The sequence below is a fragment of the Ursus arctos genome, unplaced genomic scaffold (assembly GCF_023065955.2).
Source record: "Ursus arctos isolate Adak ecotype North America unplaced genomic scaffold, UrsArc2.0 scaffold_1, whole genome shotgun sequence".
Taxonomy (NCBI): Eukaryota; Metazoa; Chordata; class Mammalia; order Carnivora; family Ursidae; genus Ursus; species Ursus arctos.
In genome coordinates this window covers 4,693,086-4,715,877 of record NW_026622763.1, presented here as the reverse complement: position 1 = coordinate 4,715,877, position 22,792 = coordinate 4,693,086, and the positions used below count along the sequence as shown (strand labels likewise).

Here is a 22,792-nt window from a genome sequence, read left to right as displayed (position 1 = left end):
CATGACCAATTACATCACTGGGCACATGACTGAACTCAATCCCCTCACTCCAACCCCTGTCAGGCCTGCCCAAAATCCCAGCCCTTGAATTATGTGGTACATCTTTCTGGTGACAGCCCCCATCCTGAAGCTGTCTAGGGGCCTACCAAGAGTCACCTCATTAGCATCACAAAAACATTCCTATCACCCAGGAAATGCCAAGGGTTTTAGAAGCTCCTTGTCAGGAACCCAAGACAGAGACCAGACAAATTTCTTACCATACCACAGTCAGGAAGGCTGAACATGGAAGATGGAAGGGTCACAAACCATTGTTAAGACCTAAGATTTTTTTTCCATCACCAAGAACCAATTTTCACCCTCATTGAGAATACATCCTCTGAGACAATGAAGAGACAGCCCCCCAAAACCAGAATGGAACTTTATTGTGTAAAGTTTATAGAAGTATGACTAGTATTCTTCTGTACAAAGTACACGACAAACAGTTTTAAATACAAGTGAGAGAAATGTGAGTCCTATGACAACATCTGATACAAGCAGAACCATTTACAGATACACTAAAAATTTTTTTAAAATATCATCTTCTTTCTCCAAAGAGTCCATTGCGCATTTCTTAGAGATGCGGACACATCCCAGGCAAGGTCACAATGGCATTTTATTGCCCTCGATGCTGATTTTCACTGCATGAGCAGATCTGCTTTTTTTCCTGATATCTGTGAACTTTCTCATCTGTTTATCCAGTCGACTGATACCCTTCTTGGAGGTCCCCTGAAACTTAAGAGTGGGGTAAAAATTAAAGAGCAAATTATTGAAATACGCAAATCTAATTCTGTCTTTCATCTTCTTTTATCTGAAAGTTAACAGTCAGAAGAGCGCCTATCTCCAGAATAATCACAATATGCTTTGGTGACCCCAGGAACAATGTACACATATTAAACTCTCCCAATGAAGATTAACAGTTTGTCTGGGTCTTAAACTTCTGTCTCAGTCCATAGAAACCTCCTAGATGAAAGGGGGAAAGTTTAAACTATGATCCCGCCAATTCCATTAAATTACATAAATTATATATATATATGCTTTTCCCATTCAAAGGTCAAACATGGAGCTGACCACTTAACACATTCACTTCCCAACAGTGCTGGCATGAAGAATAATGAGCTTCTAAGGCAAGGAAAGTCATCTGAGAAAAAGCCTTAAGCATAATGAACGAGGTGAGAGGATGAGTAAAGCGAATCCATTAAGTGTTGAAGCTCTAGTCTCAGACTTGGGGTGAATCCCCACTTTGCCTCAGCAAGTTCTAGAACCCTGGGCAAATCAGGCCCCTGGTCTGTACTCCTTTCAGGACTGTGGGGGAGAGGTTAATGAGATAATAGTGTCAAATACTAGCACACAGTCAGTGCTCAAAATAAATACCAGCTCTAACTACTACTACTACGGAACCAATTAGATTTATGTTAAATAAGCACACTTGATACAAAAGGAAATGTAAATGAAATCTTTTGATCCAAGGGGCTTACTAATTCTGGCATCTCTTCCTGCTTGCCTTGTACGTTTAAAAGTTTGGTTGTTAGGTTATTTCTTTTATAATTTGAAACGACTATGGGTCTTGAAAAGATGTAGTCTCCAAGAAAACGACCTTTAAAAATGCTGAAAAGGTCTGCCACTTACGTCGAAGACCTGGGTGAACTCTTTTTGTTGACTATAGTATTACTGACAATTCTGATCTTCAAGAATGTTGAGTGGTTTAAAAAGAGATGAATTTTTCTACTTCTCCCCAGATGTTTACTACTGCATCATCTGTGAAGCTCAAACCCAACACTACTAAAAGAAGGCAGGGCCCAGGAGGAGACATTCTGGGGGTCGGTTACCAGTGTGGTGACGTTCCTTTTGAGTTGAGACTCCCAAGTCTTATCCCACCTCTAGACTCAGCGTGCACCTCAGACAGGAGCAAGGAACCCTAAGTCAGTCTTGAACAAGAGTGATCATCCACCCTAGATTTTCTAAAACAACCTGAAGTCCAAATATTTATGTCAATTTAACACTTGGCACTAGTACTCTGGGTTAGCATAAACACTCATTATCAGATGAGAAGGAGCTATGCTACTATCACCCTATCAAATCCCCAGATTTCCTGGACAGTACTAAACATGCGACCTCCTTTCAGACAATGTGCCCTGGTTCTTAGTACTTACAGTCAGCCCACATCAGAAGCCTTACCTGCTCAGATCTCCACCAATTACCTAACTCCCAGCAGCTTTACACACCAATGTCTCCCAGGACCCTAACAATCTGAGCCCTCCAGCCTCCATAAAAGGGACACACCCAGGTCACGCTGATCCATTCCTATTTATATAACTTTTAAGACATAGCTGGCAGTTACCTAGTTTCCCCAAGTTGGAGAACACACAGGATATAGTACCTAACATGCCAAATTCAATGACGTCTCTCAGGATTCGACTCTGCACCATCTCCTTAGGACATTAAAAGTGTATGCTGCACTGTTTTATCAGTGAAAAACCAAAATTGGCTTAAAAGACTAGCAAGATGAGTTTGCTTAAAAAAAATTATGGTACAACTGTATTATGACACAATATTAAGTCACTGAAGAATGTTTACTTAAATGAATTTTTACCATGTTAAGTAAAACACAAATCCAACAAAGTATAAAACAACAATTTTGCATAAAAGTTGAAAACAAAAACACCAAATCACAAAACCAGTAATATTTATGTACAATATAAAAAGGACAAAAAGGAAATAACCCAAAATGTTATTATTAAGGTGTGGTGGAATTACAAGTGACATTAATTTTATTTGTGCTTTCTGCATTTAAAAGTTTATATAAAAACATACACTTTGTCATTTTACTGTTATCTTAAAAGCACTCCGTGGAATAAATTAACATATAAACATACAATGTAGTGTAGGTTACCACATTACTCAGGAGTGAAAAATCAGAAACCAGAGAGGAATAAATAAACAAATTATATATTCACATGATAGACTATTATGCAGCCATTATAAATGATAAATGATAAGGTGGCTTAATGAGGGTAAGTGACCAAAATTATATACAGTATAATTTTATCAAAGTATCAATAGAAAAAAAAGGCAAAAATTGTAACAAACTGCTTTTGAATGGTGGGTGATTTCTCAAATCTCAAAATTTTCTACAATTATAACCAGAAAAAAACAAGTTTGAAGCATTACTGGAAATACATTTAATCCATCAAACTGTTAACAGTGGGGACTTCAAGGAAGAGCAGGGATTTGGGAATGGGGTTATTCTATAGAGTTTTATTTTTACTTATATACTTTTAAAAATAAAAATGACATTTAAAACAAAGAGTTTCATTTAAAAGCCATTTACTCCAATTTTCTTCTGGAAAATAACATTTTCTAATAATACTCATTAGCATCTGCAATGTGGAAGCCCTGAGTGAATTCATAAAGACTCTTCCCGAACAGGGAAACAGTGTCACGTGGGTTAAGGACAATACCCTAAAATGTAACAGGAAACCACCAGCCCCCAAAACATGCCTAGACTTGGGCCTAGATAAATACTGGCACTTTATGATCTTGGGAGTACTGGGATAAAGGAAAGGAAGGAGCCTGAATTTCCCTCCCCTTCTGCTAGTCATCTCTCTGCTCTAGCAGGAGGCTGGGCCACTTCTTCCCACCCCCATCACCTACTGGGAGAATGGGATCAGAACCAGTAACACTGGCAGATGGGCACATGCCCTTCAGGACACAGGGAGGCTCCCAAAGACGACTAGCCACTGAGACTTTTTTATTACATTTTCTCTGCCTTATTGTAGTTCTCAATTCTCAAACGTAAGTGTGCTGGGGAAGAAAAAATACTACTACGAGAGGGATAGCAAGAGGGAAAAGACAGTGAAAAAAGTAAAGGAAAAAAGAAAGAGGGGTGGTTGAGGAAGAGAAGGGATATCAAGGGATGTGGATATGGGTGAAAGTACAAAAAAGGGGAAGGAAGTATGAAAAAGTTCTTGGCACTGAAGTAGTGCTCTTCTACCTCTCATTTATTCTCAGTAAGAAAGTGTGCTTTGACTGCAGCTTACTAGCCAAAATGAACTGGCACAAAGGTGAGTGTAGTCCGTGAAACAGCTGCCCAAGCAGGGGTCATGGAGAAGTCACAAAAGGAAGGCAACACACTCAGACTCTTGAGAGCACACTGATACAAAGGTACCACTATTCATCTCAGAGCACAGCAGGGAGTGAGTCTGGCTCTACGGAACGGTTCCAACGTTTTCATTTCCGACCATGTATTAATATATACTCATCAAATTAATCTCTTAAATATTCACTGTAAGGCTTTACGCAATGGGTCCTCTCAAATGCACACTGATGAGGTACTGACAACTAGCTCCACCAAGAAGCTAGTCATCACTTTACGTGTCTGTAGTGCAGACCACTATGATTCTGGACCCTAAAAAAGCCTTTTTAATAAAAATGGGTAACAAGAAGATCAAAATGCTTATCAGGGAATTAATTATCTATGAGTTTCTGGGGTACTAATAAAGGAAGGGACTTCCATTTCAATTTCAACAAGACTTGAAAGTCACAAAGTGTTTGTTAGGGTCATTATTTCAGTAACTAAAAGTGGGCCGGGCCTTTTCTGGTTAAGAAAGCACACGCACACTTGTTTTCACTCTAGCTGCTGACAATTCAACCTCATGCACAGAGCATGCTTCCTTGGGGATACCTCCCGGATACACTCTGGTAGGGCCAGGACTACAGGGGCATCCTGTTGCCTTCAATGCTGAACTTGACAGCACGGTGCACTTTGCTGAGTCGTTTCTGTTCTGCAAATCGCCTCTTATGCTTTTCCAATCGGCTTAGGCCCTTTTTAAGAATACCAGGCTAGAAAGAGTAGTTTGAATGGAGAATAAAAAAAGATTACTGAAGAGCAATGAAGATCACGGAGTAGTATTTACAATGATGACAGAGGAAGTGTTTACCCTAAATATTTCACAACAGAATTACTTAAAACAGTTGAAGAAAAACGGAGGGGTAGATTGCAGAAGCAGGGAGTTCTGTTTCTCATGGTTCTAAAAAAATGACTGCATGAGAACACTCTAGGCTTTAAGATTCAGTTGAAATAAAGGGATTCATAATGTTGCTTTAAGTCTGAAGTAAAGCTCGCAAGCAATGAATGATTTGGTTAGCTAAGAGACCAGAAAACAGCTCTCTTTAAACTCAGATAAACCTCAAGAGCTGTTAAGAGTTATTACACATGAAGTAAAAGACAAAACAGTAACTTGTACTTGAGATCCATCTCGCTATCTCCCTGCTTGCTTACCCTGGATGACTCCATTTCCACATTCCACTTAGGTCTGACAACGTAGTCCTTGTTTGAGGGCATGGGGACCCTCGCGCGGGCACAGAATCCAGGATCCCCAGGTCTGAGAGCCCTGAGAATGGGAAGAAGAGCATGCTATTATGTAGCCAACCACAGCAGGGTCCAGCTGATTCAGCTGAACAGGTATTTCAAACATCCTCTGCCTCCTGAGGTCACCCAATCCACCCTCCTGCTGTCTTAGCTGACCCCGCCATCACTCACATTACTCTAAAAATTCTTCAACTTCCCTCCCAAAGCCAACTTCCTCTGCATTTTCAGGAGTCCTTTTAGCCTCTCCTCAGCTTCAGATATATAATCAAGCCTCTCTCCTCTCCAAGGCTGGTTCCCACATCAGAACCCCAAATTCCAATTTCTCCGGTCTAGTGGAGTCCCTCAGGGGGTTCACTTGTGAGGTGAAAAATCTGGTGGCCAAAATGATCCCCCCAAACTGAGTATGCCCACAGAGTAGTTTTTGTGGTGTTACATATGCAACTAATAACAGTAATTTTTGCTTGTTTTTAAAAGTTGAGATAATCACAGATTCACAGGTAGTTTTAAGAAATAATAAAGAGAGATCCAGTGTCTCTTCCAATGGTAACGATGCAAAACTATCCTACAGGAACCAGGGTATTGATGTAAGTACACTGGTTTTTATTTACATTTCCCCAGTTTTACTTACATTCATTTGTGTGTTTCTGTGTTTATTAGTTCTATGTAATTTTACCACATGTGCAGGTTCATGTATTCACAAGGATCCTTTCTACTGCCCTTTTATAAAAACACGTCCACCCTCCTACCCCATCCGCCCAGCCCCTAACCCCTGGTGACCACGAATCTGTTCTTCATTTCTGTAATTTTAGCATTTTAAGAATGTTATATAAATAGAATACACTATATAATCTTTAGAACTGGCATTATCCACTAAACATAATGCCCATGAGGATCCACCCAAGTTGTTACATCTATCAATATTTTGTTCCTTTTAATTGCTGAGCAGTATTATTCTATGGTACGAATGTACCACAGTTTGACTAGTCACCTGCTGGAGGAGATCTGGGTTGTTTCCAGTTCTGGACTATTATGAATAAAGCTGCACACTCATATACAGGTTTCTGCACAAACGTTAAATGTTCATTTCTCGGGGAAAAATGCCCAGGAGTGCAAGTGCTGGGTTATATGGTGGTTGCATGTTTAACTTTATATTCAACTGCCAAACTGTTTTCCAAAGTAGCTGTACCATTTTACTCAGCAAGGTATGAGTGACCTCGTTTCTCAACATTCTTGCCAGCATTTGATGGTGTGACACACAGATACTTTTATGTACAAATTTGAGACTAAGTTAAGACTAGCATCCTTCAAAAGTAAAGCCCATTTGTAAATGTCTGGGCATTCAAATCACTCAATGGAGAGTGGGTATATGTGTGTCTGTGTGGGGGGAGGCTGGAGTGGGAGAGAAGGATAAAAAATTCTAAATCATTTCTATTTCTTTGTACAGAGTGTAATTTGGGGGGGTGGTGAGAGAGAGCAAGGGGGTAGGGAGAGCCGAGGGAGAGGGAGAGGGGAGACCTTAAGCAGGCCCCACGCCCAGTGCAGAACCCGACCTCACAGCCCTGAGATCATGACCTGAGCCAAAATCAAGAGTCAGACGCTTAACTGATTGAGCCACCCAGGCACACTGAGTTTAATCTATTCTTAGTATCAAGCTTCTATAAGCTTCAAATACATGAATAAATTAAGTAGCTAGCCAAAGAAAATTCTCATAACCTATTCTCCCCTAAAGCTGTCATATGTCCCATCATCAAACCTATCCATAAACCAACAACACCAGCGCCCTCTAGCTCCTCTCCCTCTGTCTCGTGCAATCTGGGTGCTGCCTGATTGCCAACACTCACCGCACAAACTCCTCTGTAGACTCTCCAATGGTGCCTGCCCTCTGCCACTGCCCCTCTCCAGCATGGCCTCATTCTCCTCTAGGGTCTTCTCCAACATGCAGGACAACACCCACTCAACCCACCTTCACTGGCTACACCCCTTTTCAAAGTGTTGTGGTTTATTTCTTACTCTCTATTTTCTCAATTTCACAATTGTTTCTGTGGAAAGAACCATCAAATCTATTATGTCTTTAGCCCCAAATCCAAGTTTTAGACCCATGATATTAATAGGAATATCTCATTAGGCATCTCAGATTTACTCTGCCCAAAGCAGAACACATCTATATCCTCAAAATCTACTCTTCCTCTCCACTTCAGCAAATGGTAATACCACTGTTTCAGTTACCTGGGGGAAAATTTTGGTTGGTGTCTTCAACGTCGGCCAAACTCCTCGCCCACGGAGTCACCAACTCTTGGCAATTTTGCCCCTAAATCTCCTAACCTTCTGCCATTACCACCTCAGTTTCACTGCCTTCAGCTCCTCTGCACTCTAACCCACCCTACACCACGATGCTACCGGCACCAGCGTTCCAAATCAAATCTGACAACTTCGCGTCTATGCCCACCTTCCACGGCATCACAAAGAGAAGTGACAATTCCGCATCTTTATTTAAAGCTCTTCAAACTCTGGGTCACATCGATACTCTCAAACTCATCTTCCACCATCTCAGGTACCACACTACTGCCCAACTACTTCAGTCTACTTGTCATTCCTGAAGTGGGCCTTGTATGATAACTCGTATCTTTAGTTAACCTCTCCCCTTTGCTTTTAAACCCTCTACAGACATTTTAAAAGCATGGACTATTTTTTAATTTGATTTTGTCTTCCAAGAGCTTAACACGGTCTAGCACACAGCAAGCAGCAACAAAATCTTTACTGAATGAACTATTTCTCAATCTTACAACCTCCAGAGCACCATCACATTTGTGGATATTCAATAAATGTTGAACTGAAAACCATCCCCCAACAATGTAAACATAACATTGTTTCATTTGCAATTTTTCTTAAAACAGCAAGCAGAAGATTTTCTATATGAAGTCTAAGAAGAGCAATTAATAAAAAATCTTACTTCTCTTCTCCTGTCAGCACCTTTTCCAGGTCTCTTCGGGGTGTCTGACCACCAGTGCTGGGAAAAAAGTAATCAATAAGATACCAAGAATGTTAGAACCTTATAACTAAGAAAAAAGAGCAAAGTGAAATATCAAACTTGGACCACAGTTAGGTTCTTTACACTGGACCTGGGAAAATAACTCCAAATCTTGTAAAAGTACAACTTCTTTGAATGATTGTTTGCATACCAGGTTTCATCACGGGTGAGCAGTAACTGCCATTTTTGTAACTTATAACCCTGCTATTCTGGATGCAACTGTATCTGGTTTGCTGATACAAACTGAACCAGAAACAATTTTTTTTCTCTTAAGACTGAAAATGGGCCTGAGAAAGAGAAAGTTTTTCCTGCAACTGGCTGGAACAACAAGCAACCTCTGTAACTGTGGCAGAGGCCACATTCTACCAGATGGAACTGAAAAAGGAGGGACTGTGGGCCCTCACTGTATAGGACCACATTTAAATTAAAAGGGTATGAACTACACAGACATATCAAGCTGAGAGAAAAGACAAAATCCTATCACTTTGCAGGATTCTTAATGACCTTATTTACAAAACAACTGCGTTATCAGAACAATATTTACTCCTCATACCTGTTCATTCTCCGTCGTTGAGGCATTTGTTCTAGATCTCTCTGCTCTCTTTCTTCTCTTGTCATACCTTTGTAGTTTGAGGTAAGACCAAATATGGGCCGAGACCATTCATCTGTAACAAGGAAAAATCAATTGTTTAGAAAGCAGCATTTCTGCTACCATCCCCTGAAACAATCACACCCTAGTGTGATTTACACAGTATTCCAGGCATTTAGAATATTCTTTCCTTAAAGATACCATTATTTCAGGACCATTTTAGGATAAACACAGCGTGTAATACCAGTATCATAACCAACTTCAGCTGATTCAGAAAATTCAGTGTTAAAAAGTCATTTAAGCCTTTAACTACCACAGAGGTCTAAAGCAAGTTGTATCTGACTCATTTTGACAGTCACCAACCAGCTGTGTTGACATTTCATAGACTGCCTAATTTGTAAATTTACTCCACTGAAAATAGAAAATCTTGAAATTCTTCTAGCTTCCTATTCTAACCAAAAACATGCTCCCTTATTACTTGTCAAATGGTCTAAATCTTCAAAAATTGCATCTTAACAGTGCACCGCAGAGTCTAGATTTTAAGTCTAAGAAAGCTGCTACAGTGATGTGACCGTGAACCAAAGTACAACATGCCCACCGTTTAGTCAGTAAAAGTCCAGGGGTGCCAACTGATGTTTTTGTTCTCAAACATAATGTAGCTTACTGCTGCATTTAATACACCATCAAAACAAGGAAAGACCTTCACAGATAAGATAGAATATTAGGTGTTATCAAATAAGGCAGCAGGAGTCTCAGGGAGTCTATGTATCTTTACATGCATAGCCTACCGACCCCACTATTAGATTCAGAATTACTATTATAGTAAGTAATGGGTATTAGTGGGAATATTCTGCTTCTCTCAGCTTAGGGCAAAATGAGCATTGAGAACTACTGCATAAAAGCATTAGAAGTTTATCATATAATAGCACACTGCAGATTATTAACAAGATCAAAACTGTAATATTTCCCTGGTTCATAAAAAAATCAATTTCTCTAAAAACTTTTGATGATCTCAAAAATTCAGCAGAAAAATAATTACTGTATTCACATATAGGAGTATTTTTGGATAAATCCTTGAAGTTTAAAAAATTCCTTTGCAACATGGAGCACAGGAAGAATTAAAAAGAATAACAAAAACACACATGATTTTCATTCTTAAAACTGACAGATTTCATAAATGATATGGTAATTTATTAGATTAATTCCAGTTAGACTCCTGGATTTCTCGGTTATCATAAAATAAGAACATGCAAAACGCTCTGGAGACCATTATAAAAGTAACAACAATAGCACTAGTGGCTAACATTTCTTGAGGTCTTACTATGTGCTAGGCACTGTGCTTTACATATATCCTCTCATTTAATCTATATAATTCAAAGTTAACATATCATTATTTTACAGAGGAGGAAACCAAGGCTTAGAGCTTAAATCACTTGCCTAAAGATATGCAGTAAGGTAGGTGGTGAATCCAGGATTTGATCCCAGGTATGATTGACTCTAGGGCCCATACACTAATCCCCTCTCTATACAAGCTCTTGATCCAGGATTAGAAAACTTTTCACTTGCTACCCTTAATATTGACAGCATACTTAAATACGCTGAGGAACATTTTAAGTCTAAGGCTAAAAAAGCTGGTACCCACAAGAAATTACCAAAAAAATTTCTATTCTACTTCATGAACTCATTTTAAATGAATACTGGTAAAAATATAGTTTGCTTTTATACATACATGTCTTTCTGATATACATAAACACAACAAACAAAAAGCGAAATGTACATACTGATTAATTTCCCTGCCATATCCTTGTTGGACCTCGATTCCTTGGGGTGTTTATAGAGATACATCACTGCTCGGCCAATCCCACTATGCTTCAGGGTCTCCTGGCTCACACTAGGTAGCTGGGGAACAAACACATACATACACATTAATCACTCAAAAGCTGGGAGTCCTGCTAATCTATTCTAGAGGACCTCCAACACCTGATTCTTTCACAACAGAATAACGAAAATTCCATTTGCAGGATCTACAGACACTGAACACAAAGATATACTCTGTGTTCACATCAAGAGTTAAGACTGAGAGTTCGGTATCACACCGAGTCAAAGTAAAACTTAACAATGTGGAAAATGTAAACTAACCATACTCAGGTTAGCAGTTTAATACAAGCATCAGTACCGGCCTCTGCATCAAACAGACCTAAGTCTGAACCTAAGCATAGCCATCTGCTAGTTATGTGACCTTGGACAAGTCATTTAACTTCTCTGAGTCTTCATTTCCTCATCTGTAGAATGAAAACAATACACCTACCTTGCAGGTTTGTTGTGAGGAATAAAGGAACCAATACATGTATGAACACCTAGCACATAGGAAGTTCCTTGGGAATTCCTTCAGAAGTTAAGTAGCCTGCCCAAGGTGTCAGAGCCACATAAAAGTGGCCCAGTTCAAGATTCACAAGCAAGTTTATCTGAATCTGAAGTCCGTGGCTTTTCTACTTCAAGTGCCTCCCTAAAACATGTCTATTGCTGTACGATTCCTCTCAGGTAAGTAATAGTAACTCCAAGATCTTTCCTTCAATACTATAGTTACATGAAATTTTCTAAGGCCTTCCTTTTTTATGCTCATTTTATTTGGTATGTTTCTAATAGACATACCTAATGGAAACCCCTCTTCTGGCAGACTATGGCAGAGAGAATGTGTTAAGTACATGGTGCCACAGAGATTGTGATGATACAAACCACATCAGATAATCAATGAAGAACATATTCTCAGATTATTTGCCTCTAACCTCTTGCAGAATCTTCAACAGCTCCTCTCGAATCTTTAAAGCTGGCAAACTCCTATCCGGGAGAGGGGAGAGCCATTCTTTGATGGCAGACATCACACCACTGTCGATAAATGTTTCTTTAAGGTCCTGCCTGCAGTTGATTTAAAAAAAAAAAAAAAGTCAAGTCTATGAACCTTGGCTCTACCATAGCTTCCTCTGGATTTTCTTATATATTTAGCGGTATTTCCAAAAACTCCTTTTGAAGTTACTCATACACAATATTTACTGAGTGCCTACTGATGTTTCAAAAGCAATATAAAATTTAGTTCCCACTTTAAAAAGAAAAAAAACAGATTTGACAGGCAAAGATCATTTGTTAAAAACTTGAATTATAGAAGATAAGTTAATGCTGATATGAATGGTACAGACAGTAAGAACAAAGAGCTCCAATTATTATAACTAAAAAAAATAATCTTTAATCTATCAGAATAGAGATTCTCAAACTGGTTTAGGTGATAAGAGAACCCAGAATTGTGCTATTCTTTGCAGGACACCTAACTTGGTTAGGTTCAAGGAGAAATCAGTTGCTCAGAAATATCAGTAAACCAATGAAAGAGCCTAGTATCAAGATCTATCAAAAAAGGGTCTTATTCCAGAAGACCAGTGACTTACTTCATGATATAACTGGTCATATAAGCCTCCTATAATACATGCTTCAAGCAGCCCCTCCGAATTTGCTCTATGCTCAATCATACTGGGAAAAGAGACGCAATCTTACCAGACTCAAAATAAGAGAGTCAATAAAGAACAAAATAGTGGTTTACATGCTTTTCTTTCCTTATGTTAGTTTGCTATTTGTTCTGTTTGTAACAGGCATCAAGGCTTAAGAAAAATTTGTGAGGGGGCACCTGGGTGGCTCAGTCGGGTAAGGATCCAACTCTTGATTTCAGCTCAGATCATAATCTCAGGGTTGTGAGATCAAGCCCTGCACTGGGCTCCGGGCTGAGCCTGGAGCCTGCTTAAGATTCTGTCTCTCCCTCTGCCCCTCACCCACCTCTAAAAAAGAAAAAAATTAATTTAATTTAAAAAAAAGAAAAATTTGTGAGGAAGTAACAATTTAGGAAATTCTATTCATTATTATTTTTCTGTGAATTGATAGATAGCAGCCATTAAATAACATCTCTAGAACACCAGTACATAGTTCGAATATTATACCACTAAAAGGAAAAAAATTTTCAAGGAAACAAAACACTTACTTCTTAAGGTGCATGACCACAGTAGGTAATAATGTTAATTTTTTCAGTGCTGGCTTTTTTTGATTGTTCAACTGTCTGTCTTCCTATCCAGGAAGAAAAAGATTTTTAAAAAAAGCAATACTTATTGTTAATAAATGAATTGTAACCACTATAATTCTAAACCTCAAAATAAAATAAAGCAGCAGTATCTCTGAGTAGCAATTTTTTCTACAAAAAAGGATAACTAAAAAATGAACTTTTTGTAGAACCCCAAATTATATGTCTGTGTTAACCAAACCTACAAAACTATTAGATTAGCTTAAACAATTACAAATTTAGAGGAACAATGTTATTGTTAATAAAGAGTTTCAGTATTTACTTGGGAGCTTTTTCCTATTCTGATTATAGAAAATTTCACAAATTCTACCAAGATAGAAAACAAACTAATACACTCCTATCACATATATTTCCACAATTAAACACCCATGACCAGTCTTATTTCAGCTACATGTTTCCAGATACTTTTCCTTTCCCTCCCTTTAAAAGGCCACACAACCAATTAAGTGAGGAAAGAAAAGAGGAAGCCACCAGTGACTCATCTCACCTCAGCAGCCTCATTCATTTTGACAATCATGGCACTCACTACGTCGTCAGCATCACTAATAAAAGTACCACCATCACGGTTACGCCTGCGCTTGCCGCTCATGCTCTTTTTCCGCTGCAACATCATCTCAAAATCCGACAGAAAGTCCATACTAAGCAGCAACACAAAATCAAGTGAAATACAAATTCCCTTTTAAATACATATCTCCTTTTGTCACAGTTAAGAATCACCAACTTTCTTAATTCTGAATTAACTCCATGAAATGCTACTTTCTTCTAGGGCAAATACTTACAACTTGGCACCTTTCAAGATACCAGACTTCTCTGAACACAGATTCCAACTATCTCAACAAAAGTGTGAGATTCGATCAAGAAATATTTTGTAGTTAAGACTCTACCTCATTGCCCCCGGGGCCCCAAAGTCAGCTTTTCTCTCAAAAAATGTATTTTCATGTTATTTTTCAGTAACTCAGGAAGAGCTTACTCAGTGAGGGTGACACCATAGAACCCCACAAATTAAGAAGCTAAGCACAGGGTAAATGAAAGAAAAACAATAAGAGTAAATATATTTTCAGACAGCACTATATAACAGCAAAGTAGAAGGGAGAAAAATGGAACAGATTCTTTGCTACACTTAGGAATCAAAACAAGAAAAAACAAATTTCGATAGTCTTTACCTTAATTTTTATTAACAAATTCCTTCTTTTTATGATTTTTAAAATTTTGTTAAATTTAAATTCAATTAATTAACATAACAGTGTATTAGTTTCAGAGGTAGAGGTCAGTGATTCATCAGTCTTACATAATACCCAGTGCTCTTACATCACATACCCTCCTTAATGTCCACCACCCAGTGACCCTATCCCTCCATCTCCCCACTCCAGCAAACCTCAGTTTTTAACAAATTCCTTTTTAAAAAATAAAACAAACTTACTGCTTTCCCCTCTTTATGTTATCATCAGAGTCTGAATCTTCTGCTTCTTTTACCTGTGTTTCACTTTTTTCTTCCTCCAAATCTTCTTGGTTAAAACCCTACAGGCCAGGTAAATTTGCCAGGATTATCTCAACTTCCTTACAGATTTTCTTCGGTATAACTGCTCTTAATTTTTTTTTCATTTTTAAAGTAATACATTCACAAAGAACAAAAAAAACAAGTACCAAAATGTATATAGCAAAGGCTCCCTCCCACCCTAGTCCTAGTGTTACTAGTTTTCTTATGCCTCCTTTCAGAAATAGCCTACATTTACACACATACTTCCTCACATATGTATTTCTTATCCCCTCCTATTATACAGATGGTAGCATACTCTACACACTGGGTACAGTATATACTGGTCTGCACTTTCCACATTTAACAACAGAAGTTGGAGATCAATTCATACTGGCATAAAATATCCTCATTCATTTTAAGGCTTTAGACTATCTCACAGTATGACTGCAAACATAATTTATTTATATGTTTTGCCACCAACATTTAGGTACATGTATTTGAAATTTGCAAAATATTTACCAAACTTTTCATAGCGGTTATACTAATTCTCTTTCCAGCAAAGCATAAGTATACCTGTTTCTCCAGCTTCTCACTACTACAGGTTATCAAACATTGATATTTGCCAATCTCTGGACTGAAAGCTAAAAGACATCTTTTTTTCTATTTTCCTATGAGTAAGGGTGGACATTTTGTTCATGTTTAAAGGTCATTTTTAATTCTTTCTCTATGGAACTCCCAATATCCTATGTCCATTTTCCTTTTGCATCTTTGTCTTATTGGTATGAAAAGTCTCTTTAAAAAAACGCAGGAAAATTGGCCCTTTGTAAATGACCGGAACTGCACCGTCCTCACATCTGTACAGTTTCATTTTGTTTATGGTAATGTTTTCCAGGCACAATTTTTTATTTTTATGTAATTAAAATGGTCAGTCTTTTCTTTATAGCTTCTTTTATGTTGTACTTAGATCCTTCCAATAGTTCACCTAGTATGTCATTTTTCTCAATGAACTAAACCTATAATCAAGTTGATGTTAACTTTCTTAACTAGAGAAACACACATTATTCTTGTAAAAATGCTGCTTCACCGAGTGTGAGCTCCATGAGGGCAATGTCCAAACAATCTCTGGCATACAGGTTCCCAAATATTTGTTGAATGAATTATTCCTATTTTCCTTAGGTTCACTTTATTATTTTTCTACCATCTTGAATCAGACTCTAAATTCATCTAGTTTCACTCTCTCTTTAGTAATTAAAGTACTGATTTCTTTTTCAATACAAGAACTGTCTGACAAGGAAGTCTTACATTTCTGGGTGGTAAGAATATTTTGTTTGCTGATTTTGTAATGAATTTCTAATTTCACTGCTCTGCATTTGGAAAATGTTGTTTATACTTTGTAATTTTTGTAAAAGCTTGGTTTAAAATTTATATGGGAATGCAAAAAAAGAAAGCCAAGGCAATCTTGAGAAATAACAAGCTTAGAGGAAGGACATAAACAACCAAATATGCACAGTTCTGTATTAATACTGCAAGGATAAAGAGACCAAAAGAACAGACAAGAAACTGCCAAAACAGACTGGAAATCATATACAGACACTTCATTTATGAAAAAGAGAGGAACAGGAAAGGATGACCTGGGTCAACTGGACATTCCAAACGGGGGAAAATTTTTTTTTTAAACATTTTAATTTTAAGTAACTCTATATACCCAACATGGGACCGAACTTACAGTCCCAAGATGAAGAGTCACATGCTCCACCAACTGAGCCAGCTAGGAACTCCTTGACTTCTATCTCATACATACCCATTACAAGTGGATTGTACAAATAAACATGAATGATTAAAATAAGCTTCTAGAGGATAATTCAAGAGAGTATCTTTATGACCTTAGGAATAAGCAAAAATCTGGGAATGAAAAAAGTTTCACCATAAAGGAGAAGATGGATAAAGCTGATTTATATTAAAAACTTATGTTCATCAAAAGACTCCATTAAAAAAGGGAAAAGGAAAGCCAAAGAACAGAAAATAGTTTTAACTTACACAATCCCCAAATTTTTTCTTTTGTATTATTTGCATCTGTATCCAGATTACATAAAAAGAGACTCTTCTGTGGCTTCTGGTCTGCTTGTTCTATTGGCTACATTGCACTCAGATAATAGATTTGTCCATTTCTCTTTGCAGTTCTGTCGATTTTTGTTTTGTATCTATGTATTTCAGCCATGTTAGTATATATATACAATTTTAAAACCTTTTTATCAATATAAAGGGACGCTTTTTTTTTTAAGATTTATTTATCTGAGAGAGAGACTCTCAAGCAGACTCCACGCTGAGCACGGAACTGGAGGGAGGGTACAATTTCATGATCCTAAGATCACAACCTGAGCCAAAACCAAGAGCCGGATGCTTAACTAACTGTGCCACCCAGGCGCCCCTAAAGTGACCCTCTTTATTCTCAAATGTTTTACTGCCTCAAAGTCTCATATTCATATCGCTGTGTCAGGTTTTTAATTAGTATTCACACACAGTACCTTTTTCCGTTCTTTTATTTTCAACTTTTCTTTATCTTCTTTCAGATGAATCATGAAATGAGTAAAGAGCTATATTTTAAAATCCAATCTGACCATCTCTGTCCTTTAATTAGAGCACTTGATACATTTCAATTTAATGTAATCTGAGATATTATCAAAGCCAACTATCTGCTATCTTACCATATACTACTTTCTAACTATTCCCTGTTCTATAGCTCTTTCTTTTTCTCTTGCCTTCTTTTGGATTGACAGCTTTTACTATTCCGTTTTTCCTCTCTATTAGGTTGGAGGCTACATATTCCCATTAGTCTTTTTTAGTGGCCACTTTAGAGATTACAATGCAAAGTCTACTAAGGTCCTTTTACACACATTTGCAAAGACCATATATACTCCCAATTTGTTACTGCTGTCATGTTTTAATTTTATAAGTATTTCAATCCATACCAGACATGACTTTTTTTTTTTCTAGCATCAATACTCATTTAGACTTACCCACACACTTTTGTTGCTTAGATTTTCTTTCTAAATCCCTGATTTTCCACGAGATTTTCTTTCTGCCTTTAGTATCCCCATCAATTGGTATACTGGTAAGATGAATTAGGAGGAAATCTTCATTCCTGACAAGTATTTTTGCTGAATGTAACAGAACACTAAGTTTGCAGTTACTGAATTCTACAGTTTCTGTTAAGAAGTCAGCTGTTAATCTGATTTTCCCCTCTGGCTACTTTTAAGATTTCCCTGTCTTCTCTGGCCTCTTGCAATTTTACTATGATGTATTTAGGTATAGATTTCACTGTATCATTGCATTTACTTGCTTGTATTTGTACAACTTCTAGAAACTCTTGCTTTCTAACATCATTTCTTTAAATGCTTCTGCTATATGTATTTCTCCCTCTCCTGAGATTCCAATTCACTATGTTAAACCTTCTCTTGTATAATTTGTACTTTATTTTTACATACTTCAATTCTTCATTTTAAATAGCTCCTTCTAACCTATCTTCCAGTTCACTCATTTTCTTTTTGAATAAGTCTAATCTGTTGTTAAATTCATCCACCAAATTTTTAATTTGTTCCTATAATTTTACAGTTCTAGAATTTCTACTCGGTTCTCTTCCAAACCTACCTTTATAAAAATTGTTCGCTCTGGGGTGCCTGCCCAGCTCAGCTGGTGGAGCAGGCAACTCCTGATCTCAGGGTTGTGAGATCAAGCCCCATGCTGGGTATAGAGATTACTTAAAAGTAAAATCTTAAAAAAAAATTTTTAAATAAAAAAAATAAAAATTGTTTGCTCTGACAAAATTTCTTATCTTTTACTTCCCTGAACAATTTGTTTTTTAAGAAATATCTAAAATTCCCGTATCTAGAGCTTCTAGGTCTATTTGTATTATCTGTCATCACTACTGTTTCTTTTTAACGTTACCTATGATTGTGTACCACACTGTGTATCTCATAAACTACAGAAATACTCTGAGGCCTGTGATGACGCTACCTTTGTCCTGAAGGGATTTTGTCTGCATATGCCAGGTGTCTGAGAGCACTAGCCAGTTAGTTAAGAGACACTGTGATTGAATCTCTGGGAGTGAGGTTCTCTAGGACTGAGGTTCACTAGGTTGTTAGAAGACTCAAAGCTGGCCTAAGATCTGAGCAAAGACTATATCACTTCCACATCACCCTTAATCCAAGAAGTCCCAATTCAGAGCATGGAGGTTTTCACGGTCTCCTAACCTCAGCAGGCTCTGACCTCCAAATTTTGTCTCTTGAGCCCTGAGGCTGTCAAAAATATGACCAGCCTCTCAGCCTAAACAGGCAAACATCCCAGAAAAAGCAGTTCCGAATGCTGAGCATACCTCTTTAGGTATCTATCTGTTCCTGGGGTTTGGCTTAGTAATTCTTTGCTACCCTGTTCCTCTGCTGATGAGCAAATTTTTAAACATGTTATCCGGCTTTTCTAGTTGTCCTTAGCAGAAGGGTTGGTCTAAATTACCTAGCCTGCCATTGCTAGAATCACAAGTTTTGTAAGTACTGTGAATCTTTCCCTTTAGCATTATAATGTACCTTCCATCATCTTTTAATATGTCCCCTACCAATAATTTCAATTTTGCCTTTTATTTTCCTTTTATGCCTTTGTACACACTTTTATTTCACTTTCTGAATCCTGTTCTAGGTTTTTCTATGGAATACGTAATTGTTTATTTCTACTTATTGAAATTACCTATTTGGGAACCACTGCCACAGAAACAAAAAGCATAGTCAAAGAGGAAATAGCTCCCTATACTTACTGTAAATTCTTCCTCCTCTTCATCACCCGATTCTCCAAATATGTCTGCAATAAGATTTCTAGAAGAGAAGGATATCATTTGCTTTCTTCTCATTTGCACAGGGACCATAAAATCTTTTTCTAATAAGGTATAATGTATGTATAGTAAAATGTGCAGATCTTAGGCATCCATTTCAGTGGGTTTTGAGAAAAGTACACATTCGTGTAACCATTAACCTACCTAATCAAAACATAGAACAATTTGATCTCCCCAGAGAGTTCAGTTGTGGCCATTTCTAGTTAGTCCCTTACATGAACATGCTGGAGCCAACCACCATTCTGATTTCCATCACGGCAGATTAATTTTGCCTGCTCCTGAACTTCACATTAGTGGAATCAGACATGTCCTCTTCACTTCCCTCACTTAATATTGTTGAGATTCATTCATGTTATAGTGTGTATCAATAGTTCAGGATTCCTGAACCCCCAAAGTCATGCCATTAGGCATGATATATTGTATTACCTCTCATCATGAAATTTTAATACAAGTTTAAAAAATTTAAAAGACAAACCCCTCTCTACCACCTCATATGAACCCTTGAAAACTCATGTTATACTGTCACTTACTCTTCTTCATTCCCCGACTCACTATCACTCCCAAACAGATCCTTCTCTTCATTTTTCTTATCAGACAACTCTTCTTTCCCTACTTCTTCTTCACTGTCAGATGCTAGAGTCTTCTCTCTTTTGCCTGATTTGTCTGATATAACATCACTGTCAGAGTCATCTGCATCAGAGACAACACGACTCTTCTTTGCTGCTGTCAAAAAAGGTGCAAAATATCATTAATCTTATTCATCATGGTAATGGTATTACTAAGAGGACAGGTGCTTTAAAATGGCAATACTCAGCAAAAATCAAAGGGCTCCTAACACACAGCTTAGAATAATTAAATAACTAACCAGGGGCACCTGGCTGTCAGATCACGTGACTCTTGATCTCCACGTCGTGAGTTGAAGCCCCACATTGGGTATAGAGAGTACTTAAATAAAAACCTTATTAAAAAAATAATAACTAAAAGGTTCAGAGTCATCTTACAATTATGTTATTGTTTAGGAAAAAATGACTGGAAGATGAAGAACAAAATCATCAATATAAAAATGGACACCAATAGCTACCTTTCCTTTGGGGGAAGAGAGAAAATAAGACCACACTGATGTACAGAATTAGAGTCCCTTCTATTCTGCCGAGTAGTAGCAGAACTGAAAAGGCTTAGTTTGTGGAATCCTATACTCCCCCATCACTGCAGGTCAGTTTGGAATTTCTCATCTCCCTTAGTAAACTGGATGGCACATGCATGATGCTCTTTCTCCTTCTCCTGTAACAACTGTCAAGTTTTAAGGGAATAGGTCTCCCCACCCTAACAAGGAAGTTTCATGAAAAAGTAATCAAGTAAAAATTATTATCCATGAAAACAGGATTCCAGGTAACAAAGATATATGCTACAGAGACATAGAGTCTCTAAATACAGTCCCCCTCACAAACTTCCTCGTATTTAGGTATTCAACCATGTTTCACAAAAGACAGGTACCCAAAAAGATGTGGGAACTCCGTCACTATCTAGATGGAAACTAGTGCACTGACTGTTCACACCTGAAGCTAACTCTGGATACAGCTTGGTTTTCATATAAGCATAGTTCTTTGAAACATTACCCTTCCCCCACAAAATACTAAGTCTTTCATATTCCCATTGAAACTCCCATTAGTTTACTATTTTGAACTAGTCAGATCTTAATACTCCTAGATTAACTCAAAGCAAATTTAATGCTAAGAGTAGCCACTGAAAACCAAGCAAAACTAGTGTCCTAGTAATATTTCAGAAGATCAAGTTGAATGAGAGAATATAGATCTAATTCATAAACACCATGCTTCACAGTTACAAGCTTAAGACAATAATTAAAACTATGCATAAAAAGTCCAAAAACAACTCCTTACATGCTTTCTCTTCATCTTCACTATCAGAAAGTACAGCAGCTTTTCGCTTTGCTACTTTCTCCTCCTCCCCCACTTTTTCTTCATCTTCATCACTGTCAATTTTGGGCCTTTTGGGTTCTTCCTCCTCGCTGTCAGAACTCTGGATCCTTTTTCTGTCTACATTGCTATCTGAATGAAAGGAGTCATTGTGCATTTCTGTATCCTCTCCCTTATTCTCCCCATCACTGTCATCATCTGACTCTGGCTTCTGCTTGTGTCTGGAGGCATCTTCAGTTTCAGAATCACTGGCAGGTCCCTTCTGAGGCTCCTCACTCTCAGAGTCACTGACTCGGGGCTTGGGAAGCTCCTCATTTTCTGAATCACTGGCCTGGTTCCTTGGGGGGTCCTCACTTTCCGAATCGCTAATCCGGGGTTTCGGAAGCTCCTCATTTTCTGAGTCACTGGCTTGATGCCTTGGGGGACCCTCACTTTCTGAGTCACTGATACGGGGTTTGGGAAGCTCCTCATTTTCTGAGTCACTGGCTTGGTGCCTTGGCGGGTCCTCACTTTCTGAGTCACTGACACGGGGTTTGGGAAGCTCCTCATTTTCTGAGTCACTGGCCTGAGTCCTCTGAGGCTCTTCACTTTCCGAGTCACTGACCCGAGGCTTAGGAAGCTCCTCACTTTCAGAATCACTAATTCGAGGTTTGGGAAGCTCCTCGTTTTCAGAATCACTGGCTTGGTGCCGTGGAGGTTCCTCACTTTCAGAGTCACTGACTTGAGGCTTTAGCGGATCCTCTGTTTCAGAGTCACTGGCAGGACTTTTGGGGAGCTCTTCCACTTCTGAATCACTGGCAGGATGCTTTCCAACGTCTTCGTTTTCTGAGTCACTTGCATGCCCATTAAGAAGTTCCTCATTTTCAGAGTCACTGACAGGTAACTTCCTGGTCTCCTCACTCTCAGAGTCACTCCCATGTTGATTAGTGTCCTCATTTTCAGAATCACTTGCAGGAGGCTCTGCGTGCTCTTCAGATTCAGAGTCACTGTCCTTTTGCCTTTGAAGCTCCTCACTTTCAGAGTCACTGGCATTAAGATTTGAGGGCTCATCATTCTCAGAATCTGTCACTTGGTGTCTTTTGTTGAGGCCATCCTCTCGATCACTAGGTTCATTCTGAAAAATCAAGGGTGAAAAAATTAGGAAAGTGCAAAAACATGCTTGGTAGTGAAATGTTAAAATTTCTCAACAATTTTTTAAAATGTAGGAATATGCACACTTCAATATAAAATTGTTGTCTATACTTCTATGGAAACACCCCACTTTAAAAAAGATCATCTACCTGTAGAATGGCTAAGATGGTTTAGATTCCAAAATGGGAAAATATAACCAATCTTCACCAAAATCTGTAAAGTATACCCCC

General features: G+C 38.1%; 1 protein-coding gene across 12 annotated transcripts in view; it reads right to left on the bottom strand.

Moving 5' to 3' along the window:
* Positions 1-400: 400 nt before the first annotated feature.
* Positions 401-22,792, bottom strand: part of IWS1 (interacts with SUPT6H, CTD assembly factor 1) — a 39,696-nt gene continuing 17,304 nt past the window's right edge. For 3 of the 12 annotated variants that reach the window (XM_026510209.4, XM_026510208.4, XM_048214254.2), the window contains exons 3-14: positions 21,396-22,545; positions 20,028-20,220; positions 19,423-19,480; positions 14,562-14,659; positions 13,629-13,779; positions 13,046-13,128; positions 11,811-11,940; positions 10,806-10,923; positions 8,989-9,100; positions 8,358-8,414; positions 5,318-5,429; positions 401-771 (exon numbers count right to left, since the gene is read on the bottom strand). In XM_026510209.4, coding sequence (XP_026365994.1) covers positions 640-771; positions 5,318-5,429; positions 8,358-8,414; positions 8,989-9,100; positions 10,806-10,923; positions 11,811-11,940; positions 13,046-13,128; positions 13,629-13,779; positions 14,562-14,659; positions 19,423-19,480; positions 20,028-20,220; positions 21,396-22,545 — 2,394 coding nt within the window. In that variant the 3' untranslated portion in view covers positions 401-639. Of the gene's footprint in view, positions 4,879-5,317; positions 5,430-8,357; positions 8,415-8,988; positions 9,101-10,805; positions 10,924-11,810; positions 11,941-13,045; positions 13,129-13,628; positions 13,780-14,561; positions 14,660-19,422; positions 19,481-20,027; positions 20,221-21,395; positions 22,546-22,792 lie in introns of those variants that run through there. The other 9 variants (XM_044388316.3, XM_048214259.2, XM_048214256.2 and 6 more) reach the window with 5 other exon arrangements.